Genomic DNA, 27118 nt, shown 5'->3' on the forward strand with positions numbered 1-27118 from the left:
ACGAATAGGTTCGAGCAAATGAAGCTGTTACATTCGAAGGTATTGAGTTCTTGCAGCGTGCAGCGAGACCCTGGAAGATGAGAATCTTGCCAATAATCTGTTAGTTCACATAGAGGGTGGAATTCTAGAGAACTACAGCCACGAAGATGTCTTTGCAGATTTTAGAAGCAAGGGTGACCGGAGAGTCGATTTGTAGTATGTGAGTAAGTCACATATCTAATGTCTCAAAGCTTTTGTATTAGCTAACTTAATAGTGGTTCAGGGTTAAAATGTATTTTGCTATATATATACATACTGCTTGCTCCATCCGGTAATCATACTAATGCTTATGATTCAGAATTTCAAAAAAAATTGTGCTCTTGTTTAGTCTGGCCCGCCCAGCATTTTCTTTCAAGCTCCGCCACTGTGTAAGTGGACACTGGACAGCTTGCTGGACGTCCTGGAACTTGTCCGCACTGACCACCACTTTTTATGTGGGATCTGCATATACAAACACTGATACAATGGATCGTCGAGTTTGGTGGCGCTTGGAGATGGGTGGTGGCCTGGGGTGTGTCGCCACTCGGCAGCGCGTTGAGTTGGGCGGCGCCTGTGGTGGGATGGCAGCGCTTTGAGCCCTTGTGGAGGGCGAGAACGAGAGATGAGGATGACGAAGCCGATGCTCGATAGAGGAAGGGCAGAGCTGCATTTCGTGGAGACGAGCCGGCGCTCGATGGAGACTGTGATGGGGTTCATAACCCAAAAGTAGGTATCAAGTGAGAAAAGGAAAAAGAGAAAACACAAGAGAAAGAGGAGGCAATGAAGAATCACTTTGAAAGACAAAAGAAGAAGGTTGAGATCGACGAGGCCAATACCCGGTCAAGAGCCAAGGAAATGGAGGGTCAAGCAAAGAAAAGCCTGCATCATGGGGGCTGACTCGAGAAACATGACCCCAAGAAAATTGCTTGGTTCGAGAAGAGACAAAAGCTCATGATCCAGATGCATGATCATCTTATATTTGTTTGTTTTTGCATGAACTACGAGGCCGGAGCACACACGGGGCTCGTGCGATTCATTTGGTGCAATATTACTTGTCATCATGGCATAAAATATTCTCTTGGTACTATGGAAAAAATGCTAGATCTATTTGCTAGTATATGTTGCTATTCCAGCCAAATGGAAAAAAAGTGGGTAACTTTTTGTCTATTTATTTAGGGTATTTTTTTTGTCTGGTTGGGTTGGCCAGTTGGAGTTGCCCTACAAACTCAGAAACATCTTTCATGCCTCATTTGGTTTGGAGGAAACCAAAATATAGGAATTAGAAGCAGTATAGAAATTTGATAGGATGACATTTACCATCCTAAGGAATTGATTGCCTTATTTATTTCTACGCGCAAAATGAGTTTTGAATGGATGTGTAGTTTTCTCAAAAACACATAAAATGAGCTATGAAATTTATGTACACATTTCCTACAAACCGAATGCGTTATATAATTTTTTCTCTGAAATCCTTGTTCCTATGTTTTTCTATTTTTTTGGGGAATCCTATGTCTTTTCTATTGAAATCCTGCAAACCGAACGAGGCCTCAGAGTTAGCAGGCCTAATTGGCATGGAGCCCCGCTGCGAATAACCATTCCCTGTCCGGCCCAGCTTTGAAAACCTCGTCGCCTACCTCTTTCACACTTCCTTCGAAAAATGGGCGCCGCCGCCGTCCTCCTTCGCGCCGCCCTCCGCCGGAGCCGCCCCGCCGCGGCAGCTCTCCTCTTCCCCCGCACCCTTCCTTCCCCGCCAGTTCGGCTACCTCCCCCTCCTCTCGGTAAGATTCCTCTCCCCTCTCAAACCAAACCCTTCAACCCTCCTCGTCTCACCGTCCAGCTCCCCGATGCAGCCCGTGCTTCACCTCTCCTCCCGCGCCTTCCATTCTCCGCCGGCATCTCGTACTCCACCGTTGCAGAGATATCGGAGCCCCCCGCGAAGCCCAAGGGCAAGCCAAAGAGGAGCCCAATGAAGCAGTCCCGCGTCGACTTCACCAAGGTGGACGCGGCGCTTCTCCCCACCATCATCCTCGTCGGCCGCCCCAACGTCGGCAAGTCCGCGCTCTTCAACAGGTGAGAGGCGCCACACGCGCTTAGTTTCCCGCGTAGCCCCATGCTCCATGGGGTAGCCATTTCCACAAGCACCTTTAAGGCACCGCGTCTTCTTACAGATTCCATTCAACACGCACTCCCCGGAATAGTTCCGAAGTGCTCGTTCTGGCCAGCAACCATGCTATCCTTTGTGTTGCATTGCTGACAAGTGACAATTATCTGCATCACTGGAAAACCCGGGATGCCACAGTACTTGATGGTTGCGACCATCTCGACGATAATACATGCCAATTATGCATTTTCCATGTGCACCTTTGAGTTTGCATGTACATATTGTTGTAGTTACACCTTCTACTGGATTGCATTTGGCTATTTAACATGTGATGTTGTTATGTTGTATGACATCTGCACAAAATGGTTGCTGTCATCTTGGTTGTTGTAGCTGCATATGACATATTTCCTCAGGCAGCTCTCTTTAAGCTTGCACATGCACCTATATGTCTCCAGCATAGTGTTATTTATTCTTTTATACTCTATTATAGCTTTTAGCTCTTCCATGTTACATACACCTTGACACCATTTGGTTTCCCTAGTCAGCACTCAGCACTATGACATAGTACTCCTTTTGACAAATTTCTGATGTTATTAACATCCTATTATTTAATGGTTTTACATTGAGGAATTGCAGCCTACATAGTTTGCCACTCTTATTCCATTCAGTTTTTTTTTTAAACTTTGTGCTGATTTTTTTATGAATGTTTTTAGATTAATACGGAGGAGGGAGGCATTGGTGTATAATACACCTGGAGACCATGTCACCCGCGACATTCGAGAAGGAGTTGCCAAGCTTGGAGATCTTCGTTTTCGCGTGCTTGACTCAGCTGGACTTGAGACTGCAGCAACATCTGGGAGCATTCTTGCTCGGACGGTTGACATGACAGGGAATGTGTTGGTCAGATCTCAATTTGCCATTTTCTTGATTGATGTGAGGTGAGTGTGCTTTGGTTTGCTATATCAACCTATTATCATTGGAGTCAGGTTGATAAGTTGATACTTGTTGCATAGTAAAAGTGTAATGGCTTTCTCAGGGATGGCCTACAGCCACTGGATCTTGAGGTCGGGCAATGGCTACGAAAACATGCATCTGGTATACATACCATTGTCGCAATGAATAAGTCTGAGTCACTTGATGAGCATGGAGTTTTGACCTCGGCTGCTGGAGAAGCCCACAGGTTGGGTTTTGGTGACCCAGTTGCAATATCTGCAGAGACAGGCCTCGGGATGGCAGAGCTTTATGAGACACTCAGGCCATTATTTGAGGAATACATGTTTCAGCTTCCAAATAGTAAGTTTGTAGCTGTATCTTCAATGACTTTGGTTCTGTTAGTATAAGATATTTGTTTTGATATGTCGTGACTTCCTTGTAGTTCCTCTTATCTTTGCTTTCTTTCAGTAATGTACTGATTGATAAAACTGATACACTATTCATAAGTGTGACGAATTTGCGTAAATAGAAGATTTCAGCTAGGTATCAGAATTGCTTAAAAAATTCTCCATCCACTAATCCTCTCTCCATATTGGTTCTGTTCAAGTAGAAATGGAGGGGTTTGGGCATTATAGTTTATAAATCAGTGACAACAAACCACCACCTATTGAACTTTGGAAACAGTATATTCCGTTTCCTCAAGCAATAAGAGAAATTTGTGATCCCGTACCGTTAATTTCTGGAGGGAAAACCATGATGCCAATGTATGTAAATATTATTCTTGGTTTTCTGTCACGTGATAGATGGACTAAATCAAGATGACCCTACTTCCGAGGCTGAGGCCAATGAAGGTGATGAAAGCAAGCTACCTCTGCAGTTAGCAATTGTGGGACGTCCTAATGTTGGGAAGTCGACCCTACTTAATGCCTTGTTGCAAGAACAAAGAGTTCTGGTTGGTCCAGAGTCAGGCTTAACAAGGGACTCCATCCGGGCTAAGTTTCAATTTGACAACAGAACTGTATATTTGGTAAGTTAATTTGCTATATGAGAGTTCAATAATATCTTTTTGATGCCTTTTCCTATATGGCTGTAGCTGCCGTGTTAGACCTTGCGACATCATGTTCATTCAGGCTGTCTCCATTTTCCTGAATTGGCATTTTCTTTCTTGTTGGCGATGCAGGTGGATACTGCTGGTTGGATGGAAAGAGCGGGAAAGGAGAAAGGGCCATCATCACTAAGTGTGGTACAATCAAGAAAGAATCTGATGAGAGCTCATATTGTAGCTCTTGTGCTTGATGCAGTGAAGGTACTTTCACTCATTCAGCTGTACACTAGTCTGCGACCTAAAGTCCTGGCTATAGTATGCTCCCTTTTATCTGGTTAAGGGGGAACTTTTTCAGTGCTATTCTTCTTTGTTCTTCTGAGGTCTTGTTGATTACAACGAGTTGATTCTATTGCTTATGCCTGCATTATTGGCAGTAGCTAAGTATTATGTTTGGGGGGGGGGGGGGGGGTCAACCACCATTTTCTCCACGGCATGATGGCTGACTGACCGTGAGGTTGATCTTCTGAATTCTCTATAATACATGATTTGTCTGTTCTCTGTTGGTTTAGATAATTGCACTGATTTTTCTTGCAATTTTGTTTGCATTAATTTTCTTCTAAGTCTAAAGAATACAAACCACATTGCACTGCATTTGCCATTAACCATTTTACACATGTTCTGCTATGGATTTCACAAATCTTTAGTCAGCACTGATATTAGCAGAGTAATGGTTGCTTTAAATCAGATAATCTGTGTGCTTTACAGTTTGTGTTTTCCACTTTTAGCGAGAGTACAGAAGTATCTCTTGATTTAACTATGTGTAAATTTGATCATCTAGTACTAGTCCCCGTATCATATAATATATATAGTACTTTTCTCGCGGAGGATATATATATATATACCTTTAAGTATGGATAAATTTTATCTACAAGTAGTGGTAGTTACCACCTAGCTAATTCCATTCCACGTGTCCCATCGTACCACCGAACCAAATGGGTTAGTGGATACTAAAAAGATCCAATAACGTGCAACTGGTAGATGTGTTAGTTAGGCAACGTGTCTCGGTTCAACAACCTGCTAGCTAATTGGCCGGTCCGTTGAATGGATAAGTGCTCGCTGTGAGCGTGTTCCTTGAGTTTTTTTAGAATCTTCTTTGAGAATAATTAATTAGTATGCGCATGGAGTATGGTGAAATTCCCTGGAAAATAAGAGTATGGTGAAATACTTCTGGGTAAATTATGGAGTATATACCTTTAAGTATGGAGTATATATAGCTTTGAGTATGTAGTATATTCCCGCAAAGAAAAGGAGTATGTAGTATATATCACCCGCAAAAAAGAGAGTATGTAGTATATATAAATATGATAAGAGCATGCTGGCTCTATTTTTTTTTCGGGCAATATGACGGTAATTTTCTGCACCCGATGAAAGAGTATGTTTACTTCGAAGGATGTAGTATATAGACATATTTTAGCATTTACGTAATCTCATTGCCAATAAACATTAAAGTATGAAATTTTGTAAAGATTATGACATAAATATGTCCGTAGCATCTGCATTTGAAAAAAATGTCCATAGCATGCGTGTTCAGTACCATGCACAAAAAGTTGTATGTATACTCCAAATTCCAAAAGGTGGTATACGTGTAGTAGTTGTAGTATGGAGTATAATTCGAGATGGAGTATATGTCATATAATTTTTTAAACAGGAGTGCGTGTCACTACTTAATTCGAGGCACGTATAAAGTAACGTATTTTCAGCAAGGGAGTATGGAGTTTACATACTTCAACTTGAAAGGAGTATGTAGTTTATATACTTCTGCTTGAAAGGAGAATGGAGAATGCCATGCATACAACAGAGTATGTTTATACAAAAAGAAAAATAAGTACTTTTATACAGCCAATGAGCCATAGTATATGATTTACATATATTTGCTGCATGCGTGATGTCATGCATCCATCACACGGACTTAACACGATTGTGCCACATCCATGTGTGAACCATGTTCTCATATGTACGTTGTTGCCGCCGACGCGCCGGGGCAGTCATCTGTCGGCGATGTACTTCGATACATATGTTGTATTTGGCCACGTTGCGCCAGAGCACGTATCAGTCGCATGCATCAGCCACAGTTCATCGTTGTCTCCGCTGCAGCACTGGAGCAGTTATGTGGTTGTCGATCGTTGCCGCCGCACCCGACAGGCTAGCCTTCGTGCAGGTCTTGAAACGCCGACGAACAATCGCATGATTGGGAGGAATAACTGCGTGCAGGAAAGGAGACTCGGCGGACGTCAATGGCTGTGCAAAAGAATCAATGGTTATATTGATGTACATGTGCCTAGAAATCTGGATTAAAATATCAAATCCATTGTAGACGCATGGAAATCACGGGAAGTAGTTCACGTTGCATACCTCCTTTTGCAATTTGTAATCGCTACAGCCGGTCTAGTTTCTTGGGATAGCTTTTGATTTCAGCGCAGAGCCGTGAATTGAGATTAGATAAAAGGAGAGAGAAAGAGAAGATCTTTTAGATGAGATTGGTACGATCCTATTTTATATGGGTCCAGTCTAGCGCCAGGAAAATCGGAAGGTTAGCGATAGCACTCACGAACGGGTAGAAAAATATCCGATTCTTTCGTGCCCATGACCCGTTAAGAAAGCTACAGATCTGATGCAATCCGACGGCAATCAAGGCAGGGGTAACTACCACCTAATGGTAGAATGGATTTTTCCTATATATATATATAAATATATTCATATAGTACTTAACCAATTCCTTGCTATGGTTAACAAGGTCAGTGCTCTATTGTCAGTCCCATGCACAAATTAGTTTGCACTAGAAGCAACATTCCGTGTGTCCACCTCAAATCTTGTATGTCGTCATGCATGTTAAATGCAATTTTAATTGTAATGTGTGTACAACAACATGATAAAGCTGTATGGATATGTAGATCGCAAAGTCAAAAAGTAGCGTGGATCATCAGGAAGTTATGATAGCACGGCAAGCAATCGAAGAAGGCCGTGGACTTGTTGTGGTTGTCAACAAAATGGATCTCCTTAGAGAAAACCAACGGTTGTTAGAAAAAGTGATGGAGGCTGTTCCTAAAGAAATCCAGACAGTTATTCCTCAGGTTTGTTTCTAATTGTTTTGTTATTAGTTTGTAACATACTTCCTCCGTAAAGAAATATAAGAGCGTTTAGATCACTAGGGAGTACTTGTCTTCGACATTGAAGAAATACTTATGATTATCGATCACTATGGCTATACTATTGTTTCTATATAACAGAATATGATACTCGTAACATCAATACTGCTAGTAAATGGTAACTAGTCTATAGGAGGTGTTCCTTGATAAAAATAAGTCTACAGAAGATTCCCTTCAAAGATTTAGTAATTGGTAATTATAGTCTATAGGTGGCGCTCCTCGTTGATCCAGAAAAAACAAGTTGTTTGGAGCCTTTCATTTCTGATTAACTTAACCTTCCTTTTCTCAATTTTTGTTATTTGAACACATCACAGTTGTTCTGGATAGCTTTCTAACTCTTTATTCATTAACTCAGTCACAAAATTTATGATGAGCTGCTTTCTTTCTGATGAAATTGATATTTGGTTGGTTATCACACATGTAGATGCCTTACTTTGTTTTTGAGTATAGAGACTGAGGTCATAGTCACAAAACTGCTTATCTTTTGACAGTGCTCCACTACTGCAAATGCCGAGTCTAAATTCCACTACTTACCATGTGTGTTTCAATAATGTGTGGAATATCTTTTAATAGTAATATCTGCTGTCAATTCTTATTGGGGCCAACAGTTGGTTACCAAGTCCAGTTGGACTTGTATGCAGAGACGCAAGAGCTTTTTCCGGCAGGAAGTCATGCTGCCAAGTCCTAGTAGGGTTATAGCAGTCTGAGTCTAGAGTTGGTGGAAGAGACAAGGAGGGATTCAGAGTATGTCGAAAAACCGAACCTTAGACTGTTTTAGGTCCATGTTCAGTAGCACTAAGAGTTCTGTATGTAATCTTTTAGTTCAAGCGGTAATAAAATTATCATCTGCATATGCTCTCCCGACCTAGTCTACCCATACAAGTGTACAGCCTCTGCATCAAAGGACACATCAATAGCAAGAATGTTTACTTTTCTAAAGCCTGTGTATAAATTGAAAAATTAAAGCCCTCTCACCAAAAAGAGGGATCAACCACATTGCGGAACTTTTAATTTGCTTCACATTTTCTGACGGCAACAGCAGATCTGAAGTCTTTTAATCTTGTTTGTCTTGACAGGTTACAGGAATACCAGTTGTGTTCGTGTCAGCAATGGAGGGCAGGGGGCGGGTTGCTGTTATGCACCATGTTATAGAAACTTATGAGAAATGGTGTTTTAGATTGTCAACTTCACGCCTGAACCGCTGGTTACGTAAGGTAAGCATCCTGCTTGCATTACTGTTACTTAATTTGCATATTATGGTGTGTGCCTAGTAGGAACAACCATTAAAGTAGAACAGTAAGATCGTAAGTCTTGAACATTATATTCAATCTAGAATGATACAGATAACTAGGTGGAATTGCACGAGTGCAGAGTAGAATGATTTTCGGGGGTGTCTTGGCAATTATTAGCGATTTTTAGTGGTTGATCTAAGCCATCTATGATACCACCGACGCGTTTGGTTCGGCCCCGGTAACGCATTCGCTTCGCCGTATCAGGAAGCGCCGCTTCCGATTAATTTTACGCAATACGTCCATTGTTTGGTTGGTGCGGCCGAGTCCTGTTTTTCTAATCCCCTCCGATCGGGCGGTTTAGCTTTTCTGAAGCGATGTATCAGGAGGCACTGCTACGGAAAACGTCGTGCGCGAAACAAACGCCAGCTACGGTTTTGGAAGTCGGTGTAATCGGAAGCCGCGCCTTTTTTGCGGAACCAAACGCGTCGTATGTCTCAGTTTACTGTTTTAGGAATAGTTCTTATTTGAAATGTTTGGTTATCTATCGTTCATGTGCTTTGAGCCTGCTACTTTATCATGTACAGTATATATTTGTGACTGCTGAGTTCATTCATGTCACAGACACTTACATTACTTCGACTGTTACCTCCAATTCCCTCTGACAGGTTATGAGTAGACATTCATGGAAAGATTCAGCCACACAGCCCAAAGTGAAGTATTTCACTCAGGTGAAAGCGCGGCCACCAACATTTGTCGCCTTTATGAGTGGGAAGACTGAACTATCTGATACAGATATCAGGTTCTTGACAAGATCTCTCAAGGAAGATTTCAACATCGGGGGAATACCAATCCGGATCCTGCAGCGTTCTATTCCAAGAAAAGTGTCGTCTTTCAAGAGCAATATCAAGAAAAGAGGATCTACTATAAAAAGGATGAAAACAGACAAAAGAACAGAAGTGCCTGATCCCACTCAGACATGATTTTACAATGTCACCAAAGCACCTCCCGATTCTCAGAGGACCTGGTATTTGTGTACCATTCATAAGGAAGTCATTAGTCATGACCTGCATACTTCCGTTGGAGTTAAAGATGCAGAGGAAATCCCTGTCATTATACAGACTAGCAGAGGAAACAGAAAGCTGCCGCCTACCAAGCACAGCATGTGGACAGAAGAAAGTGAGCTTGAAGTGATCAACATTTAAAAGTGAGGATCACTGCAAGAAGCAAGCTCAGCATTTTCAATTTGCAAATAGGGCATTTTCTCGTAGCATTGGGAAGAGCTGAGCTCCAAACACCCGTGGTTATGGTTGAAGACAGAACCTCTCAATATTATGGTAGAGAAACAGGTGGTTGGTATCTTGGAGCGTCGAGGTTCTTGTAAATTTATCGGACAAAGACATGTCCATTTCCCTTCTTGTATTCTCCTATATAAATAAGAGAATGCTCCGACAAGTATGAAATGTTGCGGATCATGGCCAAACTACGAGTTAGATGTGTTTACATAATGTTTTTTTTTGCGGGGGGTGTTTACATAATGGTTAATGTACTCTTGCTGTAGAAGTTCCCGACCTGACCTGACAACGTTGTTTTTGAGATGGACAAATCTTTGTAAAGCTCGTCTGTTATTTCCTTTGTATTTCTGGAACTCGATTCTGTGAACTACCGCCATTTCTTTTGAAATTAACTCAAGTATCAGTTCCAAAATTCAGGTGTTTCGAATGGCGCTTTCGCAGTATGGTTTTACGGCTATTTTTATTCACCTGCATTTTGTTTCTGTGATCAACGGTGATTGTGGTTGATATGCAGTACTCTATGGTACTACTCTCTCTATCCCAAAATAAGGAGGAAATTGCACAAACCACCTACTTTTGGTGCTAGTTTTGCACAAAACACTCACTTTACAGGTTTGTTGCACAAAACACCATATTTTGAGGTAATTTGTTGCAGCTAGGTCTAATCCATCATTTGGGTGCGTTGACATGATTCCTGATAAGTGGGTTCAGTTTGTAAGTGCATCCATGACAAAAAAACAGCCACATCAGTAGCCAACTAGAACTATCAATATCTCACAATCCTTGCTCCAATTGAACTGATTTTTTTTAGAATATTAGTGAATGCACACATGATTTATTGGTTTGTTTTGCATTTTACGAAAATGTTAAATTTTAACAAAAATATTAAACGAGTCAACTAACATTGCAAAACCGCCTAGTATTTGGATGCTAAAACCTCATGGCGGTAATTTTTTGGTGTGTGCGACTTGATGATGTCTGTAATGGTCTCATGTCAACTGCCTGGATGGTAACACCTCATGGCGGTAATATTTTGGTACGTGAGAGTTGATGATGTCAATAATGGCTTTATGGCAGCCACTTGGATGCTAAAGCCTAACGACAACAATATCTGCCATATCTTGGTGCTACTGATTTTATTTTATGAATATTGTGCCTATTTATAAATCATTTTATATTTGTGTAGCAATCTTATGTTTTTCACATGAAAGTTTATGGTGTGCTATTAGCTATTTGTAACTAGTAATGAATCTGGAAAGTTTCAGCTGGTTTGGGTCACATTATAACGAGATATCCGCAATTTACATTGGCTCATAACTTTTTTTACTCAAAAATCAAAATTTTCAAAAAAAAAATGCAGAACAATTCCAGTAAATCACACATGTATGCAATACTATTCTTGAAAAAAGGCAGCTCATTTGGACCACAGTTTGTGAGATGTTTGCAATGTTAGTTGACTCGTTCAAATTTAACATTTTCAAAAAATGTAAAAAAACAATAAATCATACATGCACTCACTAATATTCTGGGGAAAATCCAGCTCAATTGAAGCAAAGAATTGTGAGATATTGACAGTTCTAGTTGGCTGCTGATGCGGCAAGTTTTTCTTGCTGCGATGCACTTACAAACTGGACTCACTTGTCAGAAATCATGTCAACACATACAAATGGTGGATTAGACCTAGCTGCAACGAATTACCCCAATATGTGGTGTTTTGTGCAACAAACCTATAAAATAGGTGTTCTATGCAAAACTAGCATCAAAAATAGGTGGTTTGTGCAATTTCCTCCAAAATAAGTGTCTTTAACTTTGTACTAACTTTAGTATCAATCTGTCATCAATGGCCTGGACTTTCACTACCAAGTTCTTTGCGATTTTTTTTTTGAACTTGAGTTCTTTACGAGATTGCTTTGCTGCAACACGGTTGGCGGGGGAGAATAACGTGACACCACGAGTCAGTTGCACGAGATAAAAGCGCGCGGTGCCGAACGCAACGCAACGCAACCCGGCACGCCGCACGCCGTGCGCGCGGAGGCCAAGGCGAAGGCGAGACGCAAGTACGCAACGCATATCCATCCCATCCGGCCAGATTCCAAGCCCAAAGTTGAACGACACGCCGCACCTCCCTCCACCCAGCCGCCTCGGGAAAAAAAACTAACCGCGCCACCACCATCAGTCCATCACCATATGCCAAGCTCCTCCTCCAACCCCTTCCACTGCTCCCTCACCTCCAACCCCCCTCCCACCTCCTCTCCATCTTCCTCGTCTCCGGCCCCGCACCTCGCCGCCCCGCCCCTCCTCCCCGTCTCCCCGGCCTCCGCCGCCCCCTCCTCTTCCTCTTCCTCGTCCGCGCCCAATCTCAGGCCGCAGCCGCAGCGGCTGATGGCCGGCCCGGCGGCGGCCGGCGGCGGGAAGGGGGCGGCAGGAGGGATTAAGGTTGGCGGGAGCGGGGGGCCCGCGTTCGTGGGGCAGGTGTTCACCATGCTTGACCCCTCCGGGAACGGCCTCATGGCCGTCACCAAACGCTTCGACCTCCCGCACTTCATCGCCGACAGGTACCCTTCCCTTCTCAGCTGCTGCTGCTTTCCGTGCAGCTCTAGTTCGTGATGGCAATATGGCATACCCCACGCTTGGGACTTTCGGTAGCATAGACGAGATTTCGCTTTTGGCTGAGTGGGGATCGAGGGGGAATGTGTCAGGCTTTAGCTGCCTTTTCAAGTGTGTGCTGGAAATTACACGTTTAGTGTAGCTGTGTTGGACAATCCTCGCGGAAGTATGCAACCAACTGAGCTAATATCTGTACCATCAAATATTTCGTGATTTTGATACAATTTGCGAATCTACCTAGCAATGAGGGAGTGTTGCGGCTCTACTTCAGGTTTCAGCATACTTGTCACCTAGGACATCTTTAAACCTGAGAATGGTTACTAAAAAACTGGGTGAAACGGTTCGGTTCTTACTTTGGGTTTGATTGGTTCAGGTTTTATTGGGTTGAATCTTTTTTAGTTTGGTTTTGGTTTGGGTATGTGAAGAAACCAATTTGAGTATAGTTGGTTATGGGCTTAAACAATTTGGTTATTAACGGTTGTAAACTATGGGTCCAAACCGGTTTCTGAGCATTGGTTATGTGCAATAAGCAAGGACGCATCGACAATGAGTATCTTTGATCCGCGTACATGCTGTGATGCACTATGTAATTCCGTATTATGGGGAAACACCACATGCAAATCGAATGTGTTTGCTTGTGCTTTAGCTAAGCAACTAGTTTTAATACACTTGTCAGTGAGCTTTTCGGTCGTGGGCATTGTCTTTTTGACTCTTGCTGTGTGTTGAATGTATCTCAACGAAAAAAAAATAGAGGGTTTAGTTTTGGTTGGGCTGAAAATGGCATTAAACGGGTGTGGTTCAAGTATAGTTTTGAGAGATACATGTACGGGTATGGTTCAAGTATGGTTTAAGTATGAAACTATTCTCAAATTTAGATGTCATGCTGCTCCCCACCAGTAGAGCTTTACACGCGCTATAAACTTCATTCCTGCTTTTCTTACTGATGTTTTACAGTATGATTGTAATCCTTCTTAGTGATTAATAAAGCTCCTTGATTCACAAATAAAATAAAACATGCCCTATCTGTTTTTGCAATCCTTCTTATTACAGCATCCTCTGCAAATCGCACGAAACTCGTCGTTAATATAGGGCACTGAAGAATCATGCTATGTTCTACTAGGCTATCTAGTGTTCCCTGTCAGGCCACAAGATCGAACCATATATGCTACCCTACATCATAACCCGATACAGTTTCACTAATATTGTAACCACATATGTCTATGTGAATATTTTGATTCTCTTCTAGAAAAGTACAAATTTCGCCCAGAAGTTCCAGTGCATAGCGGGCGGCTAAAGCGTGCGGAGAATGTCAAGAGAGGCCGGGGTAGACCGAATCTGACATGGGAGGAGTCCGTTAAGAGAGACTTGAAGGATTGGAGTATCACCATTCACCAGAGAACTAGCTATGGACAGGGGTGTGTGGAAGCTTGGTATCCATGTGCCAGAGCAATGAGTTGGTCGCGAGATCTTATGGGTTTCACCTCTAGCCTAACCCAACTTGTTTGGGACTAAAGGCTTTGTTGTTGTTTTGTACCGATGGTGGTCACTTAAATTACAAGTGTAATACGTGGTGTGACGTGGAGCAGTAGCGCCCATGGAATCCGCACCTTCTTCTTCCTCCTCTAGCGTTAGGTCATGCCATCCATATCGCGAGTGAAACAGTGATGAACATGAGAAACAGTTGTTGTTTTGTATCGATGGTGGTCACTTAAATTACAAGTGTAATACGTGGTGTGACGTGGAGCAGTAGCGCCCATGGAATCCGCACCTTCTTCTTCCTCCTCTAGCGTTAGGTCATGCCATCCATATCGCGAGTGAAACAGTGATGAACATGAGAAACAGACTTCACCGAGGATGATGTCCGAAGAAAGTGCACTGCCATGCGAGTAAGGGGAGGAGGCTGTGTGCCGGTTGGGACAAGCCGGGAGGGGCAGTCACACCCTCGATCAAGTGGACCATGCATACCCATTCTAGCGATCATTCATGCACTACCTGACCGACACAAGCTCGTCGTCCTGTGGGTGTACCAAAGCACACCTCTTGATCAAATCTATCAAAGCTGTCACTGGGTCTTGTGTAGTTTTGTTTTCTCTAGAGATCATATTCACGTCTCTTTTGCTTTACAGGTTGGTTGGTATACATGACATACTCGATTGTGCATTCATATAAATTCGTGCAGTGTAATCATTGTTTTAAGTACATACAGCACCACTGTTTGCTGCACATAACTTATTAATGTATGCTTGAGGAAGCATATCCATTTATTGTAAGTGGTGTCTATTTGTCATTATAGATTTTAAAGGAGTTTGTCTGTACTTGGGGGACTAAAGAAGTGTACTAAACTTTTATAATTTAAATACTTTGATGGGTTAGATTACTCATTTGTTACTTCAAATGGCATAATTTTCACTGTTGCCTGCAGCATATAATTATGTAATAGTTGTAATAATATTTTGGTTGCTCATTTTCTGTTTTCGAAACAATATTTTTCAGGACTCCTACATGGTTTAAAAGGATATTGTCACCATTGAAGAAGAGTGACAATGATCCAGTGTTTAGGTTTTTTATGGATCTGAATGATTCAGGTATTCTCTTTATAAATATTTTCTTTTCTTTATCTGCTGGATGCATTGTGAATTTAATAATGATTTAATTGGTGCACCAAGTTCTTTTATTTTTCTTTATATTATTAAATCTTTTGGCTACATTACAGCCACAGAGCATTCTTCTGTACAAAACCTCAGAATATTTTGGCAGCCTGGCATTTAGATGAGAGTGACAAGGTGTCACAGTCCTCCCCGTCTTGCCAGCTTCCTTTAGTCAGGCCCTCTTTTATTTTTCTTTATATTATTAAATCTTTTGGCTACATTACAGCCACAGAGCATTCTTCTGTACAAAACCTCAGAATATTTTGGCAGCCTGGCATTTAGATGAGAGTGACAAGGTGTCACAGTCCTCCCCGTCTTGCCAGCTTCCTTTAGTCAGGCCCAAGAAAGCTAAGAAGTATTCTGAGCTGATGGGTAGTTCTGTGTTTCTAGTTTTTCCTGAACCCAAACCTGAGCATAGCCCCCCACACCCACCCACGCCCACATAGAGACACCAGAAGTTGTGCACCTGATGCTCAAGTGGACAGTTGCTGGCTCACAAAATAGAAGGTTTAGGATTGCCTGTTGGGCATGGTAAAAGCATTTCTCGGAGTCTTATTATCATGCATTTCTTTGAGTCTTATTGTCAGTATCATGTATTGAGTTCTATGCTCATTGCAAGCTTGGATTTCTTATGTCTACAAAATACAAATAACACTGTTGCTAAGCAATATTTCCTTCCATTAATGATACATATTATGCCTGATAGTGAATTCTGGATTTTACACAATTCAGTTCTTCAAATATTCAGTTATTTCAGAGAAATCCTTTATGCTAACCCACTTCAACCTCTTCAGTATCCTATGTTAAGCGGCTAAATGTCCCAAGTGGTATGGTGGGGGCTTGTCGCCTTGATGTAGCGTATGAACATTTCAAGGTATATGGCAACAAGAAATTGCTCTTGTGATATTTATGCGATTCAATATCACACTGATATTATACTATTATGCATGAATTTGTTTTCAACAAGTTTGGTTGCTGAGCACTTCAAATCTAGTACTTCTTCATAGTATGCTACTCTATCTGGATAGCATAACCCAGTAGGTTTAAATTTCCATTTGCTACATGATATTGCGATGTGTTTGGTCAGTAATAAAATATGCGGTTATTACATCATGTATTGGAAAAACACTTCCAAATTAGCTTCCATGGATCTTTGAAGTGATCCTAAGTGTAGGTGCTTATGTTAATATAAATTTTAACTTCTAACTCCTAAGGCCTCCTTTGGTTCATAGGATAGGAATATTATAGGAATAGGAACTTCATAGGAAGTGAGATGACATGCATCTCAATTCCTATAAAGAAAGAGATGCCATTTGATGCATAGGATAGGAATTTTTCCATTGAGTCTAGGCTAATGTTTTTTTCCCTTTGAAATGTGAAGGATTGGACCCTATCCTACATAGGATTAGGAATCCATTCCTACAAACCAAAGGGCTCCATAGGAATTTTTCCTTTGAAAATCCTATCCTATGAAATTCCTATAAGATTCCTACAAACCAAAGGAGGTCTAAGTTTCCACACCAGATTCTTTCCTTACTTCTCAACATGGATGCATACGCTATGGCATATGTTTTTTACGAGTACTGACACCAACTGGCCGTGGTTTGAAATATACCACATTGACACTATCCATACTGCAGATCACCATTTGAAAAAGTGTTTTTGTATTTCCAGATGCTATTTGGCTATTTAATTCCAGTTTGCTCTTTGAGAATGTCTATTCATTTGTTGCGCAGCATAACAATATTTGTACTCTACAGTTGAATGTTCCAATAGTTCATGTCAAGCTCAACTTTTTCTTTATTGAACATTAAGTTTATAGCCTGCTTTGATAGTACTGGCATTGAAAAACTGCATTATCTGCACGTGTCTTGGCTGCAGTTGCTGTGCAGCAAGCTGGTAGCAGTAATAGGCTTGTACGTGCATATTTGTGAAGGTGTAGGATAAAGTAGAAAGAGCTCAAGTGTCCATGTTGGATATGGATTCTCCTTTAAAAGTTAAAATTAAGTAGAGTCCAATTAAATTAGGATTTAGGAATATAGTCAAGAGTTTCTGTTGTTGTCCGATTTGTGTATCAAGTTAGCTGTTCTATATAAAGGACAAGCATGCACTCATCTTTTAGGGTCAATAATTAACGAAGTTCCAATTAGCCTCAGAGCCTCTCTTCTTTGTTGGGAGTGAGGACAGACACCATATTTGTAAATGTTATGCACTATGCTTGGTGTATTGTTATGGCCCAATACATATACACAATACAAGGTGTGAAAAGTTGAAGAGAATCTCCTTCGATATACCTTCTTTTTTTACCTTTAAGCATTATACATATGGCATGTTGCGTTCAATGTATTCAGGAAAATTGTTGTTTTGCAGGAAAAGCCTCACATGTTCCAGTTTGTTCCAAACGAGAAGCAGGTTTGTGCTTAAATATTTCAGTTTTGCAAATAACTTAACATGTGAACAGAAACTTATTTTCTTCTCCTTTTAGGTCAAAGCTGCTAATAAGCTCTTAAAGTCAATCCCACAAAGGGGCAGAAGGAAAAAACTTGCTGGTGTTCCTGTTTTTAGTGCTCAAAATTTGAATATTGCAGTGGCAACAAATGATGGAATTAGATGGTATGGATTAAATTCTTTATTATTCTCCATTGATCATTCCCCCACTATTTTGATCATTCCCCCACTATTTTGATCATTCCCCCACTATTTTGTCAGGTCATACTCTACCAGCATGCTACCACCATTTTTAGTTTGTGTTACGTTTGACAACCAAACAATGTTGCCCTTTTAATTAGTTTCTCTCCAGAAATGTTACTCTGGAGATCCACCTTTCAGATATACATTTGCTTCCTTTTTTTAGTTAATTCGTTTTTTTTGTCAAGTATGCTTCTGTTTAACAATTTCCCTTTTCTGCATGATATCCTTGGTTCCTGTCAAATGTCAATTAGGTTGGATTATCTGCATATGGTCCATTTACGCGTGCTCTTAGACTCTGCTATGATGTTTCATATGTTATTTATGTTGATTCTTGTGCATACTAGATGCTTCTGCCTATGCCAGCAGAAAATAGGAGATTGTCATGTCTTAAATATTTCATGAAAGCATAACATGAATTTCACTGCTCATGAGTTCAGGTATTCACCATACTTTTTTGATAAAAACTTGTTGGACAATATTCTCGAAGCTTCAATGGATCAGCATTTTCATTCAATGATTCAAAACCGCCATATACAACGTAGAAGAGATATTGTTGATGATAGTTTAACATCAGAAATACTTGAAGAAAGTGCGGACAGCTTGCTTGAGCCCCCAGAGGTACTATGATCATTCAATGCATAGAAAATATTTAAATTCCTATTTTTAGACTGTTGGCCTCATATTTTGAGTAACTATTATGCAGATGCAAGAATTGATGAATGAGATTGGTCCAGCTGGAATACCATTAAGTGTTGTAACAAAAGCAGCTGAGATCCAGTGTCTTGATGTTGTTGATAAATTACTTTTAGGAAATAAGTGGCTCAGAAGAGCTACTGGCATACAACCACATTTTCCTTATGTTGTTGATTCATTTGAAGAAAGGTACCGATGCAATACCACGCTTATATTAGCCTATTTCTTCTCTCAATTTTTGTAGAATTGTTCCTTCTTCTGTAGTGACTTATGGAGGGAGACTAACTACCGAAGTTGTTAATTTGTATTTAGAGGCTTTCCGGATTTGGATTGCATTTAAGTGTGCATGACCTAATTTTGCATATTTAAATAAGTATAGTATCATAACTTGATAGCTTGATGGCCATACGTAGTATAAATTGTTAAAATGCCAAACCTCTAGGTTCATTTAGAGGCTGTTATTGTAATACCTCTGTCCCAAATTACTTGTCTTAGATTTGTCGTGTCTAGATACATCCAGAGGGAGTATAAGATATTCGATTATCTGGCCTCAAGGGTGGAAGTCAAACTTATCTTTTGGAGAGCTACAAATAGGAACTTTTGAAACTATTGAACAAGCAAAATCCATCTCTTTGTTGTATCAGTAATAGCATAAGCTATTTGATTAGTGTCCATTATAGCCTTTGCATTGCCTTCATTTTGAACTACTAACATCTATATTTTGTTCAACCTTCCAGGACAGCAGTTTCAGTTGACAGGATTGCTACCTCCAGTAATACTTCAACTGCCTCTAAGGATGCTGACTGCTGCCCAACTGATCAGCAGTCTCAAACTTTGGAGTCAAACATTGATAGCGGCAACCACAGAACACACAATAGCCGAGATCATGGCCGGTCTCACTTCCCATTTAGCAATCTACTTTCTAATATATGGCCAGGGCACGATAGAATGTTCAAACGGCAAGAAAATGACTCCAGATCCAGAAGGTTTGTTCTTCAACAGCATCCTCTTTCGGTCTTCCCCCTTTCTCGTTCATGGTCATGCAGAAAAGCATGTGTTGTGGGGTGTATCTCTTGATCTCACATGAAGTCAGTTGACACTGGACCAAACGTGGCTTAAATTTTTGGAGCAAAACTGTTTTAAAATGATAATTTATCCTACTGTTGTTTGGTTAGGATTTATCTGTATTGTCTGTCTACTTATTTTTGGGTCCTCTTGGTTTGATACACAGATATGATTCAAGCATGAACAATGATTTGCAAGCAAACCCTCTTCTACCCAAAATCACCATGGTTGGCATCTCAATGAGCGAAGGGGGACAAATGAGCAAAGCCAACCTAAAGAAAACAATGGATGACTTGACAAAAGAGTTGGAGCAAGCAGGCGAAAAAACGGTCTTCGGCGATGAGAAAGATCCGCTGTTTGTTGCCAACGTTGGTGATTACTCCAGGATTACAAAGTTTAGCTCGACATGAAATTCATTTTTGGTACACGGGATTCATTCTCACAAAGCACAAGTGTGAGCACCGCCCCATGCTTCTCATGAAGAGCTTCTGATTCAGCTACTCATCCAGTCGATCCTGGCGCATACTTGATGTCTTCACAAAATTAGCTGAACGTGTCAATATTTAACTTCAGAGTGTCATATGGCGCTGCAAACGGCACGAGGTCTTGTATGTATGTTTGTAAAAAATTTAGGTGATGCAAGCATTTGATTGCCCATGGTTTTGACAGTACATGAGGATTGAGGACGCACACCGGCATGCGGTGGTTCTGCAAGATGTTCCTGTTTCCTTTCTCAGAATTTGACAGAAACGGTCTGCCAAAGGATGCTTGTCGATGCACATGTATATGTATATTGAGCGCTTACTGCCATTGTATGCACAACAAACTACTGTAAGGAATCCCTGCAAAAAAAAAACTACTGTAAGGAAGTTTGTTGGTCTGAGTTGGTCATGAATTAGACGGTGTATTTGTATTTTATTCCAAACTAAAACAACGTCACTTATTTCCTGATGGAGGGAGTATTTGAAATGGTCGATGAATCAGATAACTGGAAGAACATATATAGATTGAAACAGCTCATACTGATTTATGTTGTTCTTGGCCAGAAAATTGCCGGAGGCTCCCTTGGACAGCTTATTTAATTTTGTTTGACAGAGCTCACTCCTTGTGTAAGGTGCTCACAACAACAGTCCCTTTCACCCTTGAACTAAATCTCAAGTCACAGTTAAATAGCAGCTGCTAGATTGAAAGTTTTCTCTACGTACAACAGCAGCTGTTTATATTTATTCAAAGGCAGACGATACATGCAATCGCCTGGCATCAGACGCATTTAGCCAACACTTGCCTTTCAGCTTTCAGTTTACCCCTGCCCTGCAGTCTTGTACTCTTGATTAATAGATTTAACTGAAATCAACTGTTTTCGCTCGGCTTTCCATCATTTTCCGAGTTCTCAGCAGCGGCAGCCGCAGCGTCCGCAGCCTCACCCAAACCCATCTTCTGCAGCGCATTCGCAAAGCCATCGACATCTGTGGCGGTGATTTTATAGGGCGTGTGACTGGGGCCAGGGAAAGACCGTGTCTCCACCTCTTGCTTGTAGTCTGATAGCGCCTTGTTAATGACACTGCCGACGTTGCCAAATTGCTTGCAGAATTTTGGTGTCACCTGCAGGCAGAGAAAATTGTATAGACTTGAGCTCGGCGCAAATCGCATAACATGGTAAAATTTCTGGGCAACGCTGAAATGGACGGCCGCGTTTACCTTGGCATGGTGTGGATGCTGCATCATCCCTAACAAGTCATGGTACACCAAGACCTGCATGACAAATGTCTTGACATTAGGGTTTCATGAATGAACATAGACGCCAATTCTCTGGTTTTGGAATACATGGAAACACATATCTTTTTTCCTTCTGCATGGTGATAACAAAATATGCAAGACCAAGAGGATGCACAGCATTCAAGTGGCATATTTGACTAGGTTTCTTTCGGCACAAATTGTTCAAGTTGTCAGGGAAAAGGTGCTTACTGTGCTAAAGTCAAGCATACACTGCTATTTTTTCGCAAAGGAAAAAGTGAAGCATAGATTGCGCATGCCGTGAGGAATTGCTTACATAAATAGAATAAATACAACTAACAAAATTATGATTCCTTGAAAATCAAGATCAGAATCAGTGTATGGATAGAGCATGAAGAATAATTGTACCTGCCCACTGCAGAATGGCCCAGCACCGATGCCAATGGTTGGGATTTTCAATGCTGATGTTGCAGCTGCTGCCACCGGAGCTGGCACACACTCCAACACAACCGAGAAGCAACCAGCCTCTTGCAATGCGATTGCTGTCTCTACAACCTGCACACACAAGCAGAATAACATGGAGCAAAATGTATGTCAAGCCACAGGTCATGATACATGCTAACAGCCAAATTGCCAGCAAAAACAAACTAGGCACCTTTATAGCACTATCAACTGTCTTCCCCTGTGGTCGAAACCCACCAAGTACACTAATAGCCTGCGGCGTAAGCCCAACATGACCCATGACAGCAATTCCAGCCTCCACAATAGCCTTAGCTGCACTGATCCTAGATGGAGCTCCTCCTTCCAATTTGATTGCATCCATTCCACCTTCTTTTAACACCCTCACCGCAGAGTCAACAGCCTGTAAGAAAAGGTATATTACATGAAAGCTCAAGTCCAAAATGCCTAGCTCTTATACACTGAAGTTGTAGATACCATTTGACACATGATACCGTATTACCATTCCACTACGATATGCGTCATATATTCATGTCTATCGCATTCAGCATGCTCATGAGTTGGGTTATCATTTTATATATTTTGAGATGTAGTGATGTAGCTGCATTTGCAACTAAGAAATAAAACCGAGTCTGAACCTCCTTTTTAGCTTAAAAAAAACTACAATTACAGATAGATCATTGTGACAACAATATCAACGATCAATTGAACTTTATTAGCACATAAAGGTTGCACCATCAGTTTTCTGAACTCAAGGGTAAGGCTTTGTGAGTTGTGACAAACCAGAAGGGAATCAATCAAGGAAAATGGTAATCTCCTTAGAGCAGGGAACAGCTAACGCTACTCTACGGGACATGCAAAATTAGTGCCGTCACACGAACAAGCATAGCAATTCCTTACTGACGACAGCAAATGGCAACTGGAGAGGTTAATAGGGGGAGTGCAAAGCATGTCACACCTACCACACCAGCAGTGGCAAAGAAGGAATTGCTAACGGGCGGCATTATGGCAATTTAATTTCTATGTCCACCGGATCGAATCGGAGAGGACGAGAATGGGAGGGACGACCGTGGGGAACTACTACCTGCGTGGAAGAGGACTCGTAGCAACCGAAGGAGAGGTCGCCGACGAGGAGCGGGCGCGAGGCGCCTCGCGCCACGGCGCGGCAGTGCTCGAGCATGACGTCGAGGGAGATGGGGAGGGTGGTGTCGTGGCCGTGGACGACCATGGCGGCGGAGTCGCCGACGAGGCAGACGTCGATCCCCGCGGAGTCGACGTGGACGGCGGACGGGTAGTCGTAGGCGGTGACGACGGTGATGGGCTCCCCCCGGCGGTGCTTCCCGCGGAGGGTCGTCACCGTCACGCGCCGCGCCGCCGCCGCCTCCTGCGGCCGCGGGCCCCCGTAGACGGTCGACTCCGGCACGTTGCTCAGCATCCGCCGCGCCAGGCGCCGGAAGGCGTGCCCCGTCGCCATCGTGCGAAGCGGCGGCGTTCGAGTGGGAATCCCCGTTCGAGTGTGGTTGGTTGGTGCGACACGAGAGCGACGGGAGTCTTTGGATACTGAGAACGAGAATTTTGGGGGCCGGGCTTGGTAGGTTGTGAGTGCGTGTGCAAGGGTTTGCGTTCGTACAGTCGTACTGTGTTTTGCAAGGGGAAATTAAAGCAACTCCAATGGGGTGATCATTTTGTCTGTCCGTGTTTGTTTGAGTCGGCATAGACAAAAATGACGGCCCAACATGCCAACCCAAATGGACGCGCGTCCGTTTTTCGTCCGCGGGCGACCATTTTCAGGTCCAATTTTAAGCCGGATTTGTGTTGGCGCGGACACGAGACGGATGCGCGCGTGCACCTACTCCTCTTCTCGGGCCCGTCGGTTGGTGGCAGCCACCACCATTTTCCCATTTTCCTCAAAAACGCTCCCGCCCCCGCGCGCCCCGCCCCCCAACTAGCCATGAAGGATGCCATCGACTTCGACCTCGACACCGTCGCCGGCCTCGCCTCCCTCGCCTCGTCCGGCGCCGTCGCCCCCTCCGGGAAAGGCAAGCCTCGTGCCCCGCGCAAGACCGCCGTCGCGACCAAGCCGAAGAAGGCGCTGACGCCCGAACAACGGGCAAGGGAGTCGGCCAAGAGGAAGGGCCGGAGGCACGTCGCGGACGCGAGGGATGAGGCCACCGCGTAGCAGGAGTTCACCAACGCCCGCGTCGCCGCGACAACGAGGGAGGCGCTCTACATGCTAGGGGTAAACCCTAGCCAGCACAACGTCCTCCAAGCCGCCGTCGTCGCGGCCAGCACCGGCTCGTCGGCGTTTCCTCGAATGGTGATGCCCGACTCACCCCGCGCGTCGGCTTGCAACCCGGTCCCCGGCTTCCACGTCTACCCGCAGGCCTCCCGCCTCTCCGGGGAGTGCTCACCCGACGTGAGCGTGGTCGCGCCTTCCACGCCCGCGCCCATCGACCTCAACGCCACCCCGGTGGTCGGTGGCTCGTCGTCCGGCGGCACGAGGAAACGCGCGCGACAGACGCCTGCCGGCGGTCTCCCGGACGCCCGTAACCTGTTCGAGGAAATGCCGTCCGTCGTCGACGAGGACTACATGCAAAACCTCATCTTCGAGGGTGGTGTGCCGTGCGCTGGCTACGATCCCGAAGAGACACAAAGCCAGGACGGCCGCGGGATGTTCACACCGCCCGCTGGCTATGATCCCGATGGAGATCCAAAAGAGGAGGCTTGATCTTGATCTCGAGGAGGAGCGCCGACATTTCAAGGCGGAGCAAATGGATGCTTTCATGGAGATCCAAAGGAGGAGGCTTGATCTTGATGCCGAGAAGCAAGCCAAGATGTTCGAGCTCGAGGCGGAGAAGCAAGCCAAGATGCTAAAGATCGAGGCCGCCAACGCCAAGACAAAGGCGAAAGAAGTGGCTCTTGTAAGCATGATGACCGGGGTGGAGATCATGAAGGTGGATCTCAACACCGTGTCACCAAGGAAGAGGTGTGGTTCGAGAAGATGCAGGCCGACATGCTCAAGTTCGACGACGAGTGATCTATGGCGTCGGGGGCCATCTTTTTTGTATGCCGACAGGTGTGCCGGCATGACCACGGGAGCCGCGACGGCGTGATCGAACTCAAGTTCCACCATTTTTTGTGTGCTGGCATGTGTGTCGGCCGGCTGGCGAGTGCGCCATCATGAACTGTGGTATTTTCTGAAGTCGGCATTGTATGCGGCGCTGGCATGGTGCCGGCATGAGACATGGCCGTTGACATGATCGGCCGCGGGCCTTTTTTATTTAAAAGTTGAATGCGGACATGAAATGGGTCGGGGCGTTGGGCGCACTGCCGACCCAAATGCAAAACGGGGCGGACGCCGGGCAGGCGGCCGACCCAAACGGACAAAAAGCGGACAAATGCGCCGTCCGTTTGGGTCGCCCCATTGAAGTTGCTCTTACTACTGTAAAAATAAAAGGGGCAATGAAATGATTTCCAATTGGAAGTGGGTTATTTTTAACTTTTCTGCGGGATTTTTTTGGCCGCTGCTACGCGTCGGCCAGTGGAGATTCGCCGCCTCGCAAGACGTCAGTTCTGACGGACTGAGCAGCCAAGTGTCACCCTCTGTCATTTCAATAAAGATCGTGTCGCGGTAATTTTCTGCAACACGGGTCATATTGCAGATTCTTTTTATAAAACATAGGTCAAGTAGTAGATTTTGTGTATAATAAAGGTCTTGTTACAATTTTTTTTGTAACGGAGGTCTTATTGCAATTCTTTTCTTGCAATAGAGGGCTTGTTATCGTCTTTTTGCAGCAGAGCCTTTGTTCGATATAATTATTTTTGTAAGAGAGATCTTGTTATTGTTTTTTTTTGCAATAGAGGTCTTGTTGCAGAAAGGAGAAATCGTGGGAGCCAGGTTCACCACGTCACGTGGAACACATGGCGTGCAAGGTGCAACCAAGACAATGGATGCGAGCGTGATAATCCACCGACTGAACCATACCGTTTCCGATTTTTTTCTACAAAGTTTTGGTAAAGAAATTTTCTGACTTGCACATCCATGCATACGTCACGATCAATACAACGCAATGAGAGGCCAGAACAACATGTTTTTCTTTTTCGGAAATATAGAATATATTGCAGAATGTCTTTATTGTCCAAAAACTAAAAGTAAACATGCAAATAAAAATATAAATATATACTAATGCAAGGATAAAAGGGGGAAATCGACCTCTTCAAGCATAGACTTTTGTCCTAGTTGGGTCTATTCCTCGTCGTTACCACCGTGATGTGGCTGCTCCTCGTGAGGCTAGTGGTACATAGGAAGTGCCCGTGAAGAAGATGACGCAAGTGAAAATTGTTGGGGCTTCCCATAAGGTGGTTGATAGTATGGCGCATAGGACGGCTCGGTGTGGTGGGCGCTGGGAGCCCAAGATGTTGTAAACCCCTATAGTTTTTGGGAGGGCATGCTGATGTTGGTGTTGATGTGTTGGATTGTCTGCTCCATCTTACCAACACATTGTTGTAGGATCGAAAGTAGGTCTAGAGAGGGGGAGGGGTGATTAGACTACTTGACCAAATAAAAATCTAATCTTTTCCCAATTTTAAGTCTTGGCAGCAAGGTTGTCAGAATTGTGATTCTGAATCGGATCGGAGCTCCGATGGCAGGATCACAAATCGTAGAATCTTCACTATCAGGATCGTAAAAACATAGATTCTGTGAACCAAAATCATAGAATCAGAGGGGTTAGTTTGGATCGTAAAGTCATAGAATCGTACAACAGAATCGCAATTCCGACAACCTTGCTTGGCACATTTTAGCAACTTAACACAAGTCAACCAATCAACCTACACATGCAATTTTAAGAGTATAGCAGCGAAATGTAAAACACTGCATATGAAGGTAAAGGAAGGGGTTTGGAAGGGCAAATGCAATGTTGACGCGGAGATTTTTGGCGTGGTTCCGATAGGTGATGCTATCATATATCCACGTTGATGGAAACTTCAACCCACGAAGGGTAACAGTTACGCGAGTCCACGGAGGGCTCCACCCATGAAGGATCCACGAAGAAGCAACCTTGTCTATCCCACCATGGCCATCGCCCACGAAGGACTTGCCTCACTTGGGTAGATCTTCACGAAGTAGGCGATCTCCTTGCCCTTACAAACTCCTTGGTTCAACTCCACAATTTTGACGGAGGCTCCCAAGTGACACCTAACCAATCTAGGAGACACCGCTCTCCAAAAGGTAATAGATGGTGTGTTGATGATGAACTCCTTGCTCTTGTGCTTCAAATGATAGTCTCCCCAACACTCAACTCTTTCTCACAGATTTGGCTATGATGGAAAGATGATTTGAGTGGAAAGCAACTTGGGGAAGGCTAGAGATCAAGATTCTTGTGGTTGGATTGG

General features: G+C 43.3%; 3 protein-coding genes across 4 annotated transcripts; 2 read left to right on the forward strand and 1 right to left on the reverse strand.

The window, feature by feature from the left end:
• The first annotated feature begins 1611 nt into the window (after positions 1-1611).
• On the forward strand, positions 1612-10171 carry LOC125543323 (GTPase Der). Of its 2 annotated transcripts, XM_048706634.1 has the most exons (9): positions 1613-1796; positions 1869-2088; positions 2833-3057; positions 3156-3412; positions 3856-4079; positions 4233-4358; positions 7049-7228; positions 8380-8517; positions 9201-10171. In XM_048706634.1, the coding sequence occupies exons 1-9, from the start codon at positions 1676-1678 to the stop codon at positions 9513-9515; spliced, it is 1806 nt and encodes a 601-aa protein (XP_048562591.1). In that variant the 5' UTR covers positions 1613-1675; the 3' UTR covers positions 9516-10171. The 2 variants fall into 2 exon arrangements, with proteins under 2 accessions (XP_048562590.1, XP_048562591.1); XM_048706633.1 differs by having other exon boundaries at positions 1612-2088.
• A 1713-nt stretch (positions 10172-11884) lies between these two features.
• On the forward strand, positions 11885-20482 carry LOC125543325. The gene is made up of 9 exons (XM_048706635.1): positions 11885-12382; positions 14928-15019; positions 15877-15956; positions 17453-17494; positions 17568-17695; positions 18211-18391; positions 18477-18655; positions 19204-19452; positions 19698-20482. The coding sequence occupies exons 1-9, from the start codon at positions 12015-12017 to the stop codon at positions 19939-19941; spliced, it is 1563 nt and encodes a 520-aa protein (XP_048562592.1). The 5' UTR covers positions 11885-12014; the 3' UTR covers positions 19942-20482.
• A 52-nt stretch (positions 20483-20534) lies between these two features.
• LOC125543326 (3-methyl-2-oxobutanoate hydroxymethyltransferase 1, mitochondrial) lies at positions 20535-23311 on the reverse strand. Its single transcript, XM_048706636.1, has 5 exons — positions 22809-23311; positions 21921-22127; positions 21674-21820; positions 21230-21283; positions 20535-21133 (listed from the first exon to the last, which is right to left on the reverse strand). Exons 1-5 carry the CDS (start codon positions 23196-23198, stop codon positions 20882-20884), a joined length of 1050 nt encoding a protein of 349 aa, XP_048562593.1. The 5' UTR covers positions 23199-23311; the 3' UTR covers positions 20535-20881.
• Between the last annotated feature and the right edge of the window lie 3807 nt (positions 23312-27118).

This window comes from Triticum urartu, chromosome 3, assembly GCF_003073215.2.
Source record: "Triticum urartu cultivar G1812 chromosome 3, Tu2.1, whole genome shotgun sequence".
Classification (NCBI taxonomy): domain Eukaryota; kingdom Viridiplantae; phylum Streptophyta; class Magnoliopsida; order Poales; family Poaceae; genus Triticum; species Triticum urartu.